At 38.4% G+C, this 20,603-nt stretch overlaps 1 protein-coding gene across 3 annotated transcripts; it reads right to left on the bottom strand.

The window, feature by feature from the left end:
• Positions 1 to 1,141: 1,141 nt before the first annotated feature.
• LOC144438586 (telomerase protein component 1-like) lies at positions 1,142 to 17,907 on the bottom strand. Of its 3 annotated transcripts, none has more exons than XM_078127672.1 (8): positions 17,784 to 17,907; positions 9,148 to 9,356; positions 8,286 to 8,839; positions 7,634 to 7,790; positions 6,107 to 6,765; positions 5,611 to 5,786; positions 2,932 to 4,894; positions 1,142 to 2,561 (listed from the first exon to the last, which is right to left on the bottom strand). In XM_078127672.1, exons 1-8 carry the CDS (start codon positions 17,849 to 17,851, stop codon positions 1,758 to 1,760), a joined length of 4,590 nt encoding a protein of 1,529 aa, XP_077983798.1. In that variant the 5' UTR covers positions 17,852 to 17,907; the 3' UTR covers positions 1,142 to 1,757. The 3 variants fall into 3 exon arrangements, with proteins under 3 accessions (XP_077983798.1, XP_077983797.1, XP_077983799.1); XM_078127671.1 differs by lacking the exon at positions 17,784 to 17,907 and adding an exon at positions 15,199 to 15,352; XM_078127673.1 differs by lacking the exon at positions 17,784 to 17,907 and adding an exon at positions 13,205 to 13,276.
• Positions 17,908 to 20,603: the final 2,696 nt, after the last annotated feature.

The following is a 20,603-nucleotide window of genomic DNA, read 5'->3' as shown; positions in this document are numbered from 1 at the left end:
ATTATTATCACATTTCTTGCTGTACCCTTCATAAAAGTAGCGAAAAAGCCAAAATAAAATGAAATACGTTTTGTATTTGGTTTTGGAATTACAGAAATCCAAAAACAAGTAAGCTGACAATTTTGCAAGGTACAAATGGCATTTGGAAGTAAAATTATGAAAACAGCAGACATCACTCGCGCGTGCAAACCCCCCCCCCTCCACTCACACACATACGTACGTACGTACGTACATCCTTCAATCCATCCATCCATACATACACACACACACACACACACACACCCGTCCGTCCGTCCATCCATGCATGCATGGATACATGCATGCATACATACATACATACATACATACATACATACATACATACATACATACACACACACAGACAGACATACATACATACATACATACATACATACATACATACATACACACACACACACACTCACACTGGCTTCTAGTAGGTAGAATAAGTGGTAATAAATCAACTGCAGAGGAAACTTTCATACTGACGTGTATAGGAACATGATGGAGATAAAATACTACCAAATATCCACATTTTCCTGAAGATTCTGAATGATTGAATCGCACAAAAATAAAGTTTTTAATGTGTTTTATTTCTTATTTAAGCAATTTGAATTACATATTGGTTAGACTTCAAAGTAAGTAGAAGTGTGTGTGTCCATTATTTTGACTTTCGGTTGCTTAGAAACGATGCATAAAGGCAATAGAGAGTAGAAAATCATTTTTTTTCTTCAACGGCCGCGGTGATTAATGTTCATTATTTACTTTTTTACTCGAGATAAAATTACAAATTTGTCACAATCTAGTTTTTAATTTATGCATCAAAACAGTATAATTATACGATTGTAAAAGTTTGCAAAGAGCTTGGAAGTACGGCTGGTCAGCTGTGTTTTTGTGTCTACATATTTACTTTGTGTAAATGGCACTTTATGCAAAATTATGCCAAGTACTTGCACCAAAACATGTATTTGTTGTAAATAGTACAAAAGTTTCTATTAACGCCAGGATAGCGTTATCTCGTTATCTATCTATCTATGTATGTATGTATGTATGTATGTATGTATGTATGTATGTGTGTATGTATGTGTGTATGTATGTATGTATGTATGTATGTATGTATGTATCTATCTATCTATCTATCTATCTATCTATCTATCTGTCTGTCTGTCTTGTCTATCTATCTGTATTTATGTCTGTCTGTCTGTCTGTCTGTCTGTCTATCTGTCTGCCTGCCTGCCTGTCTGTCTGTCTGTCTATGATCTAGCTACACAGCTATTAAAACACTATGCACACACACACACATATATACATGATATATACATGCATGTATATATATATGTGTGTGTGTGTGTGTGTGTGTATGCGTGTGAAAACTTTGATCATTCGTATAGCAGCATTGAAACTCGTACAGTAAAAATACATTGGTTAAGATCGATGTGACTAACTAATTTTGAATATCAAAATGCCTCTGTGCCGAACTATGACCTGTAATGGTAATTGTAATAGCAAGTCTCAATTGAAAGTTCGTGTCGTTAGATGTACATATTTTGTTGCAAGCTTCTGGTTCAGATCTAAAATTCAAATACTCTCAAGAACTGAAAGTGTACATGACGATGTTATCACACGGAAAACAATTGCAACTCTTAAAGTAACAATATTGATTCTGATGGAATACCATGTAGACTAGTGGATACATGTTGTGTGTCACATGTACTGATGATCTGTTGACGTTCACTTTAAATATCATTGATTCGTAAGAAATATACGTATCCCACGGCATCACCAGCTGTAAGTTCATTTTGATTTTGTGGGTTCCAAGCCAAAGCCCAGACACCAGCAGCGGTGTAAAATACGTGAACTTGCTCTCCGTTCTCGACATCCCAAATTCGCACGCTTTGGTCTAAGGCAGCCGAAGCAACGTACTTGTCGTCGGGAGAGAAACAAACAATACGGACTTCGGCTATGTGACCAGGCATTTCACGTACAATTTTGTGTGTTTGGGTATCCCAAATACGAACCAACAGATCATCAGAACATGTAGCCAAATTGCTACCATCATGTGAGTATGATGCACACGTTATCCATTTTGGTTGTTCAATAGTGTGAATCAGGGCCCCATCCTCGGCATTGAAGATGCGCGCTGTGTTGTCAATGGAAGATCCGATTATCTTGTCACCATTTGGTGAGAATTCGGTGTACTGACAAAATCTATCAAACCCATCCAGTTCCATTACTTTGGTTTCCTTCTCCCAGTCCCAGACTTGAACGGACTGCGTGAACTCCCCGACTGCTATGATTCTCTTGTCGTCCTTCGAGAATCTCAAGCACCACGGCAAGAATGGATCGCATCGGATCGTTGTCTTAGTTTCTCCCTTGTCTCTGGTCCAAACACGGATCGTCAAGTCATCACCACCACTGGCTACCAAGTCCCCACTGTTGGAGATTGTGCATGCACGTACACCACAGGATAGTGTACGTTTTTTATCATGGCCCTCGTAGATTATTGATGGTTTGTATGTTTCCATGTTCCACACACATACCTGAAATTAAAGTAAGATGTACGAAGGAAAGGATGAATACAAAAGCTATGAAAGTTATATAAAAGCTAAAAATGGCTGCATTTGCTTAATTAAAGGCGTCAATATCGCACATTTGTCAATGGTGAAAAACGAAGAATGCAACGGTAAAAGCATTGCGAACACAATATATATAATTTTGAACTCATCTTGCTCTTGCAATATGTCAAGTATGAAAGCGAGGAATTTCAAAGCAAATGGGCAAATCAAGGAGAAATTAAGATAACCAAACTGGTCAACAGCTGTTAACTTAGTTTCACACAGTTCAACAGTTCGGAAAAATATGTTGAGAAACGAATAAACAAATTTCCAATACTAATGGAACACTACATACCTTGAAGTCATCTGATGCAGAAGCCAGCCATTTACCATCAGGTGAGTAAGCCACACTCCAACAACGCTCCGAGTGAAAACGTAAGGTACTGAATTTTTCAGCTGCAGTGGCGTCCCATATTCGCACTGACTTATCTTGGGAGACAGAGGCGATGAGTTTGGCATCAGGTGAAAAACTGATATCCATGACCCAACCAGAATGACCACCGAGCAGAGCCAGAGTTTCTTTCTTCTCAATGTTGAACAGATGGACAGACATGTGACTTGAAGAACTGGCGATGAGTAGTTGATCGTCAGGCGAGAAGGCCACAGAAGAGGCATCATTTGGAAGACCAAATGTAACCAGGGTTTCTCCATTCTCGGTGCTGTAAATGATCACAGAGGAATCAACCGCAGCTGAGGCAACCATCTTACCGTTGTTGGAAAATCGGACACACCAAATAGCGGACTTGTAGTCGATTATCTTATGGCCTTCTAGACGATCCGAGGCTGGGAAATTGACGTTGTCTTTGATTTCGTGGCCGATGAGTTTGTGTTGGATGGACTTCTTTTTCACATCCCATAGGAATATTTCCAGGTTGTCCCCACATGAAGCGACCATGTTTTCATCTGTTGGAGACCAGTCGCAAAATACAGTATGGCCCTCGTGACCAACTAAGGCAGCCACTCGTTTGCCAGATTTCACGTCCCATATTTTGATCTGCTTATCCAGTGATGAAGAAACCAGTTGATTGCCTTTAGGTGAAAAGGAAATACAGTTGATCCATTGCTCGTGTGCATTTTCCATGACTTTTTCCAATTGGAAGTTGCCGGGATTCCACAAATGTATGCTTTTATCGCCCGAGCTTGTTGCGATGTACTCACCGGTTGGCGAGTATCTGACACACGTCACAGCACCATTATGACCTTCAAGTTGCCCTGTCAAGTCACCTGTGTGTCTGTCCCATGCTCTGACTGTTTTATCTTCAGAAGCTGAATAAATCGTGTTTCCATCTTTTGAGAAAGTGACAGAGAGCACTGTTTTCAAGTGTCCACTGAGTTGCTGCTTATAAGCTTCTGTTTCGGTCGGCTTGTTGATGTACTCAATCCATGATGCTGGTTTAGGAATGTGGTCATCATCTGTATCTTTAAATTTCTGCTTGAGTTTATTGGCTGCCTTCTCGGGTGCAGTCCCGACAGGTGAGTTTTGTGTCTGCTGATAAACTTGCAGAGCCGATTTGCTGATGATGTGTGTTTCTCGTCGAAGAAATCCCAACATCTCTTCAAGTTCTTTGACAATGACGTCATCTACAGGTTCTCCCATGTCTTTCGCTTCATGTACCTTGGCAACAGCTCTTGTGCACTCGGATAATAAATCGTATGCCATGCCGGCCATGCACTTAGCTTGGACAAACTTTAAATCACAGAGGACATCACGGAGAGTCTTGAATTCATAAGCATCAAGGAGTGCTGAAGGCAGTTGGCTTAGTTTGCGCAGGTTTAACGCCTTAGGCCCATATGCTAAAGGTTGTGCTGCAATACCACGCTCTTTACCATGATGTTGGTGAAATTCACCCGAGAAGTATTTTGCTACATTTGTGAAGTTAGCCTTCCATCGATCACCATCATTCAGATATCTCTTTTGAGCAACTTCCCAGAATTGGCGATGGTATAAGGACACTAAAATGACACCCTGTGATCCTCTCTGCACCAAAAAGCTACCCAAGTCATGTCGTAGTCTTGCTAGTAGTAATGGTGGTAATCTTCTTTGTGGTGGTTTATGCCATACTAAGACATCGTCTAGTAGTGTATCATCACAGCTAAGAATATCCATCAACTCATCAGGGTTTACGCCCTCGTTGGACGCCGCTACCAATCTCAATACCCGCTCCACCAAAAGTTTACCATGGTATCTCTCTAAAGATTCGTAGAATGCATTTATCATGCCACTGACATCAGCTTCAAGTTTGCAATCTTCAGGATTTCTATGAACAAATCATAAACAGAATTCAGGAAGAGCTAGAGAGAGCGAGAGAGAGAGAGAGAGAGAGAGAGAGAGAGAGAGAGAGAGAGAGAGAGAGAGAGAGAGAGAGAGAGAGAGAGAGACAGAGAGAGAGACAGAGAGAGACAGACAGACAGACAGACAGACAGACAGACAGACAGACTGACAGACAGACATAGAGGCAGACAGTCAGTCAGCCAGTCAGTCAGTCAGACAGACAGACAGACATAGACAGACAGACAGACAGACAGACAGACAGAAACATTTGACTGCTAGCTAAATACAATTGAGAATTCATCATGTGGATATTGTCACATGTTAAAAGACGATTGAAGGCATTTTCTTTTCACTAGTGAAGGATCATTCATCAGTCAGTCAGTCAGTCAGTCAGTCAGTCAGTCAGTGCATTTTTCTTTTTACATTGTAAATGACCAATATATCAATTCAATTATGTCTAAAACGTGTCTATGAAACAACAATTTATTTTCGCCTCGACATACACCAAGTCACTGCAAGTATGAATGACTTTCCCCATTGTTATCCATGGTTTGACTAACCCATTGTTTTAATTAGTAAGTACAAATATGTAAAATTCTGGTAACTCACGCCTCCCAAAGTGCATAGGCATTATGCAAATTACATAAGCATAAGTATAGTCTCAAAAAGCATACTTTAAACTCACAGTCAATAAGAACTTACTTATAAGAAGGCCAATCTCGACATTGCTGGAACGCCAATTCCATGTAGAGTGGTAATGAACATTCTTTGAACGCTTTCGTCACCACATCTCGTTGTTTTGAAGTCAGAGTACGACCTATCGCTTTCAATCGGGCATCCAAAATTACAGGACCATCCTCGGGTTTCAGGCGTTTTATCTGTCAAAAATAAATATGAACGTTTTTAAATTTGAGTCACCAGAAGCATAACTTTCAATTTCAAATTCAATTGAAGTCGATATATGCAAGCTTGCAGTGGAAAATATTTTGATCCTTGCAAGTGAAAGAATAAAGGGAGAGCCAAGTAATTATCAGAAAACCATTTGCATTGACTTTTTTTCAATACGAATTTATTGATGATGATGATGATGATGATGATGATGATGATGATGATGATGATGATGATGATGATGATGATGATGATGATTGAAGGAGAAATGGACTGATCATGAGGTTGCTGATGTTGGTGATTAACTTACCTCAATAAAGTGTGTCTTTGGGAGTCCGAAGGTCCGAAGTCTATCCAAACATCCACCTGCTTTTGGCAAGGTAGTAACAATGAAACGTACGTAGTTAGGTATACGTTTTGGCATCCATTCTAAGAAGCGTCGTGCCCCGTTCTCATCTGATAGCTGGTCCAGCGAATCAATCAAAATGAAAAGCGGTAATTCTTGACTTGCTTTGCCTAGAATTTTCTGAAATTCTTCCACCAATGCCGAATAAGTTTCGGGGATAGAGTCTTCATCAACACCGTAGATACGAGCAATTTGTCTGCAGAGACTGAGGAGTAGTCCCCGACCGCTGGATGAATCTGCCGTTGTGCCACAGAAGCGATAAATAATCGCCAAATCGGAACCATGATAGTGACTCTGGACATCGAGTACTACCTTGGCAACAAGTGATGTCTTGCCAACACCAGATTCACCATGGATGACCAGTGGCATCATTGGATCTTCACCATCAATGTGTTTATGAATAGCAGTCAGGACATCATCTCTCCCGGTAAAGGTGGTTGTATGTTCTCGGCAAAATAACGCATGGCGTGTGATCTCTTCTTCCAGGATGTCTATAGGTCCCAGCTCACGAAGAACGCCATTGAAATTCTCTGTCAGGACAGATTTGACTTTAGCACACATTGCTGTAAAATCAATACAAGACATGTCGCATTATTTCATATTTTATTTCAAGTTTGGACATACGGTTGCAAGGTTTGACACACCAAATAAGCATGATAGATCCCCTGAAATGATAGTTGTTTGTGTCAAATTTTCATCAAAGACAAATAAACTTTTACTTCTGTGACATTCATCCATAGGCAATAGAAAGGCCAGATCATCTAGCAAACTCGGGTGACTTTACCGATTGTGAGGTGAAAAGACAAGTTTAACATTATAGGACATTATAGTCATAAAAATACCATCCTATGATCACATTAAGGACAACTTGTAGGTAAAATGTCCTCGGACCAAAAAATAACTAGCAGACATTTCGAGATTAACTCTTGAAAGAGCGTGAATCCGCCATTTTTCAGAATCATGTGGGGGTAGATATTAAATTTCAAACATAATTTAATACACTACGACTCTGTAATCCAGGCTTCGGTTTACTAAGATAGACACAAATTAATCGTTGTTCGATGTAGTAGATTACACAAAAGGTGTACTGCTGGGCAATTCTAATCACCCTATGGATCAACATAGTGTAAACATTGGTTCCAAAGTTCCAAACCACTACACTACACGTTCATGGAACCATAGACAGCTCCACTATCTATGATGGAAGTAGAATCGTCCTACTCAGGATATAATCACGGACTCGAAGTGGGTTAAACCATAGACAGTGGAGGGGAGACTGTCTATGTTTAAACCAACGTCTATCCAATGTCTTTCAATATTTATCAACATTAATTTTACAACAATATTTTTAGTTTGTGCCTATCTTAGTAAACCGAGTCGTATTAAGAAGACACTTCAGAATGATAAAAACGGTCTAGTAACGTTTCCTACCTTTTAGGTAGTCGCCATGGAAATCCATCGAGATCCCCTCTTGATGCCATTTCAGATCGTGAAATAGGAAGAATCTGTCCGTTCCAAGCTTTTCAGATAGTTCTTCTTCTTTCAACTTTTTCATGAGTTCGACACTTTCTCCGTCAACCTCACTCCCCTAGAGACAAGACATTACAAATTTGAAATTTGTTTCGTGTTCTTGAAAATATCGGAAAATTTTATCTGTAAAAGACCAAAGTAAACTCAATTCGTCATCACCAATGGATACTTGCATTTAGTTAGTTCTTACAAATCTCAGTTTGTAGTTACTTCTTACAAATCTCATTAACTGATAAATCGAAAAGCCAACACTTCATAGAAGTTTGTGACTCACGATTAGTATCACACCGTGATACCTACCTGCGAGCGCGCACGCACGCATGCACACACGCACGCACGAACACACACACACACACACATACATACATACATACATACATACATACATACATACATACATACATACATACATACATACATGAAAACGCACAATACTTAACAGGTATTGATAATAAAGACTGTCTTGTGCACGTGCACTATAAAGTTGTGGATTCAAGATCTCTCAATCAATTCTTTTCGACTTTGAATAACCATTCATAAAAGTAGTACCCACTTTGAAATTGATGTACAGCCTTGCACTGTCAGCTTGCAGGTCGATTTCACCAAATCTTCTATCGATAACCATGGCTCTGTGTGGTGCCTCCGGGTCATCGATAATTCCCAGCTCCACTTCACGTTCCGTCACCGAGGCCATATATTTTCGCTTTTCCTTTTCGCAAAGCTCAATCTGTTCGATCGCCTCGTTCAGGATTGTTGAAATTTTCCTTTCCGTCTTTGTCCACTGTTCCCAAGCCTTGTCACTAACGTCTTTGGTGGGAGAGTCGACATTGAATTGTTGGCTGATAGGCTGCAGTAAGTAGCAAGGTGGCAGCGCATTGTCGTCCCGACGATACCACTGAATCACCAACTCGCGATCAGGTTCGCTAAGTGTTGCGAGGATCTTTTCAAACTCTTCGGAAGGAACGCTTGGTGGTAGCGGTTTCCAACCATATTTATCACCAAGAATGGCGATGAAAGCAATTCCTAGTGATGTTTCTTGGCAACGCTTGATTTCTTCCAGACAAATCGCCAAAGTGCGATGGTCCGAAACAGACTCTTGCCGGACACCTGTTGATGGTAGTACAAAAAATCAACTTAATAATACAAGCAATCTTACAGTCCGAATTCGGGATAGGAGTACAGTGGAATACAGTTGTTTGGCACAGCTATACAACAACAACAAAAAAAAAATAGGCGGCCATATTACATTATAATATTTGGACATGATTTTGACCTTTTTTGGGGGGAAAATTATTTGGTCACTATTTTCCTGGATTGTAACAGAGAATGGATGAATGAGTTTTCTTGAACAAAGTAACAGAAAAGTTTAAACAGTATATTTTCGAGGTGCATTCTACGTTAAAATGTCGACTTACCCCATCTTAAATCAACAACTTCAAACGAAACTCCTCGCTCCCGACACATACGTCGAATAGGTTCGAATACCTCTTGTGTCATCATATTACGATCCAGGGTTGTGTCAGTGAAAGTGGAACTCAGGAAGATCCGTATGGTTTTATGGATCAGTTTAGGATCCATGACATATGGCACCATGCTAGCCAAGCTAGCTCGGTCATCCAGGTTCCTAATGTGAAATAAAATAAATCACAAAAGTCATCAATCACAAAAAATATCAAAATTATATAGCAAAACATCCTGTTACAGGTCAAGGGTTATACACCCCTTATTTCAAGTAAACTAGTCACATAAATCTAGCACGAACACACATGTAAGATCAAATTGATTAATGAGACAGAGCAATGGTCGGGTCATGTTTTTCTAACTTATCAAGTAGAGGTCACAGGTTATGAATTGTACCTCAATGATTTCAACAGCTGTTTTAATTAAGAACTTTCGAGAATGACTATACATGAATGATGTTTCAACTGTTTATTTCTGTATCTAATTAACTGTATTAATGAAAGTTCCTAAATTAGGTAAAGAAATGAATGTTTGTTGTGAAGAGTTTGTTTGTTAGCCATATTTGTATTACGGAATGAACATTAATTTAAATAAAATGTTGGCGGTGTATACGACTGGATGACCGTCAAAAATTACTTATCCCATACTAAGGCGAACATCCGATCACGAGGTCGTACTAGGAAAACACATACGGTTGGGGACTTTTCAGCCACTTCCAGACGGCACTACTTTGCATAATTTTGACATAACAGACAGATATTTACATAATAAGGCACATCCCTCTACGGAACGGGCAGACGCCAATTCATTATTTGACTTCACTGGACAGTGCTCTGATTTAACAGATAGCCAAATTATTGACTTACAGAAGTATTATGGAGAAATAAACAGGCATTGAAAAATCTAATACTTTTAGGTTATTGTGATATTATCAGGCATAGACTTGAATTCAAATGCGTATATAATTCCGAAGGCACCTTATTGTGGTATAGCAATTCGCCACACCATAAACGTCTTCGTGAAAGGGTCATGACAAAGAACCACCTGTTTGATCACAGATGTTTGCCAAATTAGCATATCACGTGGTTTGGATTTGTTTACATTTGAATATCATAATACATTACCTTATTTGTCAAGAGCAATTTTGAATATATAATTGACACTTTTCTCATTTATCACTCCTGTCAGTTAAAAATGATACTATCTCATTGCCTCGAGCCCTGTCGCTGCCTGCTGTTTGTTTTTGAGTGCTAATGTCCTTGGGCAAGATTTGAACCACGACTGTGCCTCAGTCAACCCAGCTGTATTATTGGGGACCTGGTAGGATGTAGGTTGCAATGTAAAGGTGTAATCATATGCACTTAAATGGCTGCAATGGATTGTATGCTCCCCGGGGAGTTGAAGAAGACTAAAGGGCCGTTGTGCCATTCTGATCCGAGACAGGGGTAATAATTGTAAAGCGCTTTGAGCACGGCGTGGGAAAGCGCTATATAAGAACCCAACATTATTATTATTATTATCAAAATTATTATCATTATATAAGATTTATTTGATTATTATTTGGTAAGGACAGTACTGTTGTTGACTGTATAATTAGTAAACCGTTTTATTTGTCACCAGTTCCCCTAGGTATAAGTCTTGACAATAACTGACAGTGACCCTTTGGTAGAATCAATAATAGATAAAGTTTATAGATTTCAGTAAATCTATTTGATGAACTTATTCTAGAGTCTATCTCACTCCAGTTGACGAGTCTAATATGAAAACATACATGTTTATTATACATGGTTTTACATGGTATTCGACTCCAAGTTGACTAACTCTGATATTATCATGTTTACAAAGTAAGTTGGATTTTATCATCAATGCATTGAATATCGTATTCTATAATTATGTTGATTAAGACATGGTGGAGAAATGCGTTAGGATTGGGAACTGTATCCCTAGGTGACAAGGTCTAACAGCCATAACGATGCCGGGACGTAGCAATGACAGTTCAATTGACTCACGTACAGATCTTAGAGCATAAACAGTAACAGAATGTACACTACTACAAAAGGTATAACACATACTCTATTCCCATAAAATGCTGTCAGTATGAAACAGTTATCCTGCATATTTCTTTTTTCAATTTTTAATAGGGCTTTCCATATGGACTCTGTATGTGAGTATGTGTTTAAACTTTAACAGATTCTACCAACTTTCATTGGCTGCTGACCATAGAATTTTTTTGAACTTTAACTGCCATTACTTCACATCACATGGTAGACAGATATTCAAGCACGTACACACAACTGACACTGTATGTAAGATATACGTCATTTCCGTTTGACCCCTTGTAGATCCTTGTATAATTGACAACTACAAATGTATGTTGGTTTCATTACACTTCCAAGTATTATCAGTGTGTGCAGTAGAATATAGTGAGGAAATGACATCACCAGTAGTTAACGGTTTTAGCTGCAAATTCGAGAGTATTGCGTCTATTTTAGTGACTCTGCCATACCGAATTCTTTGGATTCTCATGACATTCTCCCCTTGTATTGCCAATCCACGCTACTCGTTCATTGAATGATGGAGGCGGGCGGGGGTGGGGGAGTTGGTTGTAGACATTACAGTAGGGCGGAGGGATTATAGACATAAGCAGATGGTCGTTTGGGGGAGAGGGGGTGTTGTTGATTACAATTACAAAGATAATTAGCGTATATTGTGAATGAGACATTACATAGATAACCATTCCCCATTTATGCTTACGCTTTATTACCGGTAAGGCTATCAATTTGCAAATTACACAGAATATAATTTCATCTTTTTTGTTTTTTTCTACTTAAATGGTCGTTTGTACGTTTGTAAGATTTTTAACATACGAACTTCTTTTACACCTACAATGTATTGTACACATAAAATAGTACCTTTCAGAGCTCTTACGCATTTACACAGTCGAAGAAAACAAATCCGTGATTATGAAGAATTGTGGAGTACATCAAATTATTCACTTTTACTGTCTTTTATTTTTAAAGTTTTACAGCATATTAAATAAAAGGAGGATTATATAAAACGAAACGTAGGGTGTTTTTTAAATATTAATTACGGGTTACGAAATACCCGTCGCCCACCCTCAAGACATGCAGAGTTTACATGTTACTGTAGCAGGATAAATTATACAGCCAGTGAGACAGGCAATATTTACAAGCGGGACTTGTTATGAACAGAAAATATTAAATTTAAAAAAAAAGGATTAATAACACTTGTCACAGGATGTTGGAACTACAGAGACTTGAACAATTTTATCCTGTGCCAAATGGTGTTGGTCAAATTCATTTTATATACGTTCCGCTCGTAACAAGTCCCCCCCCCTGTAAATGCGTGCTTGTCTCTGGTTGTATGAATCGCTCCCAGGTTCCCATAAACGTACAGCTCACATCGCGCATAAAATGAGTCATGACATAATATTTCCCGTGACTAGACGCTACGTCATATAAATGACGCATAATTTGTATACTTTGGACAATTATGTCTTTAGATTTCAAAGAATTCATGTATTCTTAAAGCTGCACACAGAATTTAATATCAATATTGTTTTTTATACACCTGGTTTATATCATTATATATCATAATTCGTTTGATTGTAATTATCAAACCTTCACCGAAAACAATGACATTTGCACTCGTATCCGTGTTTTGTTTTCGTTTCGTTTTGTTTTGTTTTTAATTTCACAATCCTGTATTACAACCCGGGTTATTCTACCCCGTTGACATAAATTTATAATATTCGCCATATGCGTGAACACGGTGTCTTCTAGTCCTGCTTGCAGACGGTGCACGGGTCTAGATTACTGACATGACCCCCGACTTACTCCGTATGGAAGCAGAACTAGGTGTATTCCAATCTGGAACATATAACGGGTCACGTGTCGCTATTAACGATAAGATATGTCAGTTGGAGGCGTATACCTGGAAAATACCCAAGCACAATGTTACCTTACTCATCAGTTCCAAGTCTATACTCACGTGCTCATAGAGTGTTTAGATTGCATCATGTTACTTCGGTAGACAGATATTCAAACACGTACACACAACTGACACTGTTTAAGATATACGTCATTTCCTTTTGACCTCTTGCAGATCCTTGTACAAATGACAACTACAAATCTCTGAAATGTATATTGGTTTCGTTTTCAGTATCTTTCTCTTTACAGTTCCAAGTATTGTCAGTGTGTACGTGCAGGAGAAAGTGGTCAGGTCAGGAAATCACATCATCGTTCCAAGTATTGTCAGTGTGTACGTGCAGTAGAAAGTAGTGGGGAAATCACATCATCAGTAGCTATAGTATGTGCTGCAAATTCCGTCATGAGTATATCGTCTGTTTTAGTGACGCCATACTGAATTCCCTGGATTCTCATGACACTCTCTCTCTTTTCTCGCTGTCCGTTCATTAAATGATGGGGGCGGCGGGGGTAGGGGAGTTGGTTGCAATTTAAGGTGGACGTAGACAACAAAGAAGGGAGGAAGGATGACTACGAAGATAATTAGTGTACATTATGAATTACACATTATATCGATAACCATTCCCCATTTATGCTTACACACTTTATGCTCGGCAAGGCGTAGTCGCAAACCACAGCCTCTTTTACGGCACCGTCCAAAACAGGCGATATTTCGTTATTTCGCAGTGTCGCGGAACAAATAACAACTCTGGTCTGCGAGAATGCGGCAAGGTTATCAATTTGCAACTTACACAGAATATACAATGTAATTTCATCTTTTTAACTAAAAGTATAAAACGCGCGCGGTTTTAACCCATGGTTATTTCCATATGTGACCATTTCGGGAGGGGGGGGGGGTAGTGTTTGGTTGTTCGTTGGTTTGTTGTCGTTTACTCATGTATGTATCTACTCATTTGTCAGTTTATTTTGTTTGTTTGTTTGTGTGTTTGTTTGTTTGTTTACTTGTTTGTTTGTTCGTTTACTTGTTTGTTTGTTTTTGTTTGCTTGTTTTCCTTGTTTTCCTTGTATGTTTGTTTTGTTTTGTTTGTAAACAGAACTAAATGAGCCTGAGCACCCTGTGGTTTGATATGAACAGTTTTACTATACTGTGCCAAGAGTTATAAGTCCAACTCATTTACATTACACCCTGTCCCTTCCCAAGTCACACGTTCCCCTTGCTTGTAAATGCTTGCTTGTCTCTGGTTGTATGAATAGCTCCCAAGCTCCCATAAATTACCGAAACGTTAATGTATAACTCGCATCGCACATGAAATGAGTCATAACATTTCCTGCGACATGCGACAAGACGCTACGTCATAAATTTGCATATTGTGGACAATTATGTCTCTTTGGATTTCAAAGAATTCATGTATTCTTAAAGCTGCACATAGAAAAAATATGTTTTAATTATAATATCAATATTGCTTTTTATACACCTGGTTTATATCATTATATATCATAATTCGTTTATTATCACATTCACAGAGCACAAAAGAAACTTGCATCTTGCCTGTGTTGTGTGTTTGTTTTTTTGTTTTGTTTTTGTTTTTTACAGCCCTGTATAATAACCCGTGATTTTCTATCCCGTTGAAATAATATTCGCCATATACATGAATACTGTGTATTCCAATCACGAGCCTCTAAGTTGAAAACTGTTAAGTTGGAGTCGTAGACACATTTTCAATTTTTATTATATTAGTCTGAAACCAATTCAATTTTAACTATACATGTACACTATTTTCCAAAACCCCTGGTCGCGTTTCCGTTAACGAAAACCCCACGGAAAAACTAGCTTTGTTGCGACCATCTGCCATCAACCACGGCCTGTTTTACGGCAACGTTCTTAACGAGCCTCCCACTGGTTTTATTTTTTAGAAATGATAACTCCGTCTGGCTTGCGAGAATTCCATTTGCCAGAAAATTACACCCCGCGTCTTCATTTGAGTGTCTGATGTACAGAAAAAAAATATGTCAGTGAAACTCAATGTTATACTAGAAAAAACACATTATTTTACCAACCTTCGTTTCTCATCAAGTCTGAAAGGCAAAAGTACGGGTTTATATATTTCTTCCTCGCTGCTGTCCTCACGACAATCAGAACATTTACACATAGGTAACGAAAGACAGCAGAGCTTGTACCAGCGATGTGAAGCCATTGTGTCTTCTGCTCAATGTCCCACTTTCATTTTTACGTATATACTGAACTGATCTATGAATACTAATGATGACGTACAGACTTGGCACATAGATCGTTCTGCATGAAATCAACGGCGAGTTTCTAAATTTGAATAACTGCTCTGTTTCTATGGAAATAACGTCGGTTTAGCAGAAAAAAAATGCATACTTTCACTTTTTGTTTGTTTGACCTCATTTTTCACAATTGAACAAAGACGATATATTATTACAATCAAAGCATGTCCATTTGAAAGATATTAGCTTGGCTGAACGCGTAGATATCAATATCAGTTTCTACAACTTACATCTATACCTCAAAGTACATACATGTATTTCAATAAACAGCTTCCCGTTAAGATAGACAGATGGGATTTCCGACTCTACTCTCAGACATGGCGATGTATGGTTGTAAGTATACAATATACATTGTAAGTGTACTTATAAGTAAGCAAACATGTCTGTTGCGGCTGAGTGGAGCGGTCACATGCACTTTGATTCGGCTAGGATGGAGGGGGTGTAATGGGGTGGGTGTGGTGGGAAAGAGCACAATAGGTTGGCCCCCAACACTAGTTTTACTGTATGACCCGAACTGCACATAAAATATTCTGATATGATTATTCAAATAGAAAACGGGCCTCTAAGTTTCCGAGGGATACGCTTTTTAACACACTGTTCTTATATATGTAATTAATAATCTAATTAATAAGACAGCTCTGTCAAATGAACAATCATCCAGACATTGCAGAAATGAGGATTTTATCAAATATGTGGTTAAAAGGTTGAAGAGTTTTTATGACAGTAAAGTACTTTTACTGGCTAATTGACAAGAAAAGAGGAGAACTCGGAAATGGGGACGCGTGCCAGTCTATAGTGGAGTTCCAGGTAGCCTATCTACGGTGCTTATGTTTGATCTATAACTCCGATATCTCTGAAAGTACAAGATCTAGAACTCTCAGAGATACTTATCAGCGCTGCAGACGGTATGGACTAGGGATTATTTTTGCACTGATAGATCGCATTTACATGTAATGTCATCGCATAGTTTTCTCGGTCGTCAGTCAACCGATTAGAGCCATGTTTAAACTATTTGACTAGTAGCTCAATTTTAGAAGTGAATTTAATCTATTTTAGACAAGGGACGACATTGATAAATATTGAAACATTGGTCTATGACATTATTTATAAACAGTAGTGTAACATCATGGTACTTTGTAGTAAACAATGATGTAGGCTGTCACTCTGTACAGGGGCAGAGTGTGAAAGGTTACTCTCTACTACTATGTGATTCGATTAAGATGTGGAGGTCGAGATCTCCTTCTTCCATGGTAGAGTGTTGGAGGTTACTATCGACCATGGTCGGATATGCGAGCTGTGTGTGGGGTTGGGGGGGGGGGGGGTATTGCATGCGAAGTTGTAGTCTTCGTCTAGTCTAGTCTAGTCTAGTCTACTCATGGATGTATTATCCCCTAATAGTAATACATCCATGCTCTAGCTAAGTTTAGTCTAGTGCTTGCAGCGTTTTCTGCTGCACTTTCACTCGCTACGTTCGTGAAAGTACGACCGCAGAGAACACTGCACCACAACTCGCATGACAATAGTAATTTAAAGTACTTGTTGTATTAAATTACAATTCTCGGCTCGATCGATAACGAAATCCAATACACATGTACACATACTGTCCACCATGTTATCAGTGGCCATTTCAATCAACACGTTTCTAGTTTCAGCATACTTTACAGTTCCTGCAACAATTTCCTTTATACAAACGGCGAAAATAAAGTATAATTCCGTCAGTGAAAGTAGAGCTGTGTGTCATTAGATCACGTCTCTCTATAAATTGCTATTATCAGTACACGTTGCATATTGACTTGGTCAATCTTTTTACTGTGAAACCGTTCAATATGGCCAATCTAACAGAATTGGCTACTTTTACAAGTACCCGTGGAAAGCACCGCTATCATGGTGTTGACGTCAATAAACTAATCGAAAAGTAAGGAAGGTTTTCAAGGCGAGAAATGCAAAACATACGTCATCAGATCGCGTTGCTAAGAATAACACTTCCATTATTGTATGTTACAGAAGAGACAAGTAGCATTGTGGTTACAGATAAATGCATACTATTCTGTTAATCTGATAACCTGCGAATAAGTTGCGTTATGTTGTCGTTCGCAATACCCTCTAATCGGCTAGCTTTGCTAATAAAAATCAAATGCATCCAGCGTACGTAGATACACACAGTGACATTCCAACGACAACGTCACGCCACCGTGTTTACGTACTACAAGAAAAGTAAGGTCTTTTGATTGTATCGATTTTTACCTGCTACTGTATTTAATAATTTATGCTTTCTAGGTCTTGTAAGACAATTCTCTGATGGTTCATGTAAGAGATATTCACAATTTTTTCCAAAATCGTTGCAAAAAACCCACCTTATTTTGTCCGTCATTCTGAAGACAGATCTGCTCGCCGTAGAATCAGAACTGCAAGACGCACCCATCCCCTATTGCGACTTACACGGGCATCCTACGATACCGTCCAGTAGCTGAATGGACATGTATCCGTCTGTGTATACACATTCATGGCATTCTACTTGACAGCTCTTATTGCTAGGCGACCACAGACCACTTTCTTTTTTATTTGTATCACCTCCGGGTACAGTACAGCATTCTGTTCTCAGAGAAAAGAATGGCACGGTGCAATGTAAGCCTACACCTCCCTATACTTGTATTTGGAACAATAGTCCGGACTGACGACAGGGTCGCAAGAATATTTTATTCTGGAAGTTTAGGACAAACTGCACTATGCAAGGCTATATTTTGCTAAGACAATAAAAAATCGTTTCTCCCCCCCCCTTCCGAAACAACTAACTTAATTAATAATATTATGAATTTCAAAAATGTCTCCTTTTAGTTTATGAATGATATCGTATTTCATAAATTTGTGATTAATTACGAGTATTTGGGCAGGTTTACCGTTTATTAATATTATTCAAGAAGGGGTATATCTTAGAAAGTCTTTCATAATATGTTTTCATCTATGTAGGTAGTAATTTATTCAAAGTGGCGTCTCAGAGTGGTAATTATTAAAGATTAAAATTTATAATGAAGATGAAATATCCAGAAAGGAATGGTTGCATCAACGCTGAAGAACAAGTCATAAGCACTTTAATTTTTATTTGGGAATCTGCAAGATAACGAAAAACATACAAACGTTGATGATCTGTGCCCCCCCCCCCCGAGAGTTCACTTCAGGATATATGGTCTGCAATATTTGTGGTTGCTGTAAAATTAGGGGTTTTTTTTTGGAATTTTTCTTTACACGGACAGCTTGTACGGTCGTCTGCTTCTGGTGTTTTCAACAAAATGGAAGATCCTCGTCGCAAGCTTTTTGTACAGCTGTACACTACTTGTGTAGTTTGTATGTCAATGAGCGATCTCACTTTCGGGGACAACTTGAAAAGCATTACACTGCTGGGCTGTGTATTAACACTGGTAAACATTGAACACAAAGCTACGGAGAAGTGTACACACACCTAGTTATTTCTACTACGTGCTATTATCACCAATTCACTGAAGAATGTCTAGTATTGTCAAAACCATAATATTGAAGTACATGTACGTGGTATTATCTTGTGATGTACTCTTGATTTTTTTGTCATGGTGCTGGCCATTTGACCCAACGTGCATATACTGGCAACCACACACACACACACACACACACACACACATATGCACAAACTGTAGATGAACATCTTGAACGGATGCACCAGACCATTATAACTTTGGGCCATCCCACAGAACTATTCATCGTAGTAAACCAAACGTCATATATGTAATTCATGTAAAAGATGACATTTATTTCCGAAACATAATGAAGTTGACATGGGGTGTACAGCAAAAAATTGTTATAATGCTGAAATAATTCAACTGAAAATAACTCCATCTAAAGCACCAAATTTGAGAGAAAAAATACGTAAATTATTACATCTCATCAGAAAGTTATTTGCAAATCATTGCAAACATAAATCTGAGCAAAGTTTGAAATATATGAATCATTTTAGTGTTATTGCTGTAGTTAACAGAATCATACTTTCATGCAGCTATCATTCCATATTTAAAGATGATTTTCTTCATTCCCTGTTTTAATGGAAGTAGATAAACAGTACACATACGGAAGGTATAAACAAGTATTCTTGGATGTCATGTCCAACATACTCATCATTACTAAGTTGTTACCAGCTTCAGTATTTGCATGTCTGTGAATCCGTTTTTTGGGATATTCCCTACTTTATTCTATGGATACATATACAGATAGAGATAGAATGCTTATGAAAAATCTCAATATCTCTCTCTTCTATTCATACATTGGACGTGTACAACATTCACTCCAACAAATGAAATTTCACAACTTCTCAAATGGAGAATGGAATTATTAGCCTTACTGTACTGGAAAGAGGTGTTTGGCATCTTAGCAAGATCCCAAATCTGTGTAAATTCTTTATCCAATAAACAGATGCCTACACTGCAACAGAAAGTTTGGATCCAATTTTCAACAGAGGGAAGATGATTACTGGGAGTAAATGAATCCAAAGGTTTACAACTTGTATACACTGACAAAGGTGAAAGGTTGGTTTTTATATATAATTGATTCCCTAAAAGACAGATTGCCTGTATAAGTTTATGAACAGCAATCTGTGAAAGACCTAATCAGTTACGCTGAAGTTACTACTGTGGTGACCGAGCTTTTAGCTTACTAAGATAGACACAAACTAAAACTACTGTTGTTCAATGTGGTAGATCACACAAGTACAGTGGGTGATAGCAGCACCTCTTTTGTGGTGCAAATATAATGACCTTGTAATCATGATAGGGCAAACACTGGAAGCTTCCCAAATTTACACTGCAGAATCATGAAAGTCATTAGAAATGTCGCCCTCCTGTGAAAACAATTAAACTATTGGTCCACTGAGTAGCTTATTACAACAATGTCACAACAATATTTTAGGTTGTGTCAATTTTAGTTAGCTGACAGCTTGGTTTCCACTGTTGTATGAGAATTATTTGCTAACATTGAGACAACTCTAGTGAAACAACGGAAATATATATAGTAAGAACTCTCCAAGGCAATACATGTACACATTAAACTATATATATTCATACACATCACAGTAAATATGTTTACCAGGAGTAGCAAAGTTTCAATCTCTTTGTCATGCACGAAAGCTAGCATCTTTTTTTTTCTGTATTTGA

The sequence above is a fragment of the Glandiceps talaboti genome, chromosome 8, assembly GCF_964340395.1.
Source record: "Glandiceps talaboti chromosome 8, keGlaTala1.1, whole genome shotgun sequence".
NCBI lineage: Eukaryota > Metazoa > Hemichordata > Enteropneusta > Spengelidae > Glandiceps > Glandiceps talaboti.
The sequence above is the reverse complement of the archived record's forward strand: the minus strand, read 5'-3'. Positions and strand labels throughout refer to the sequence as shown.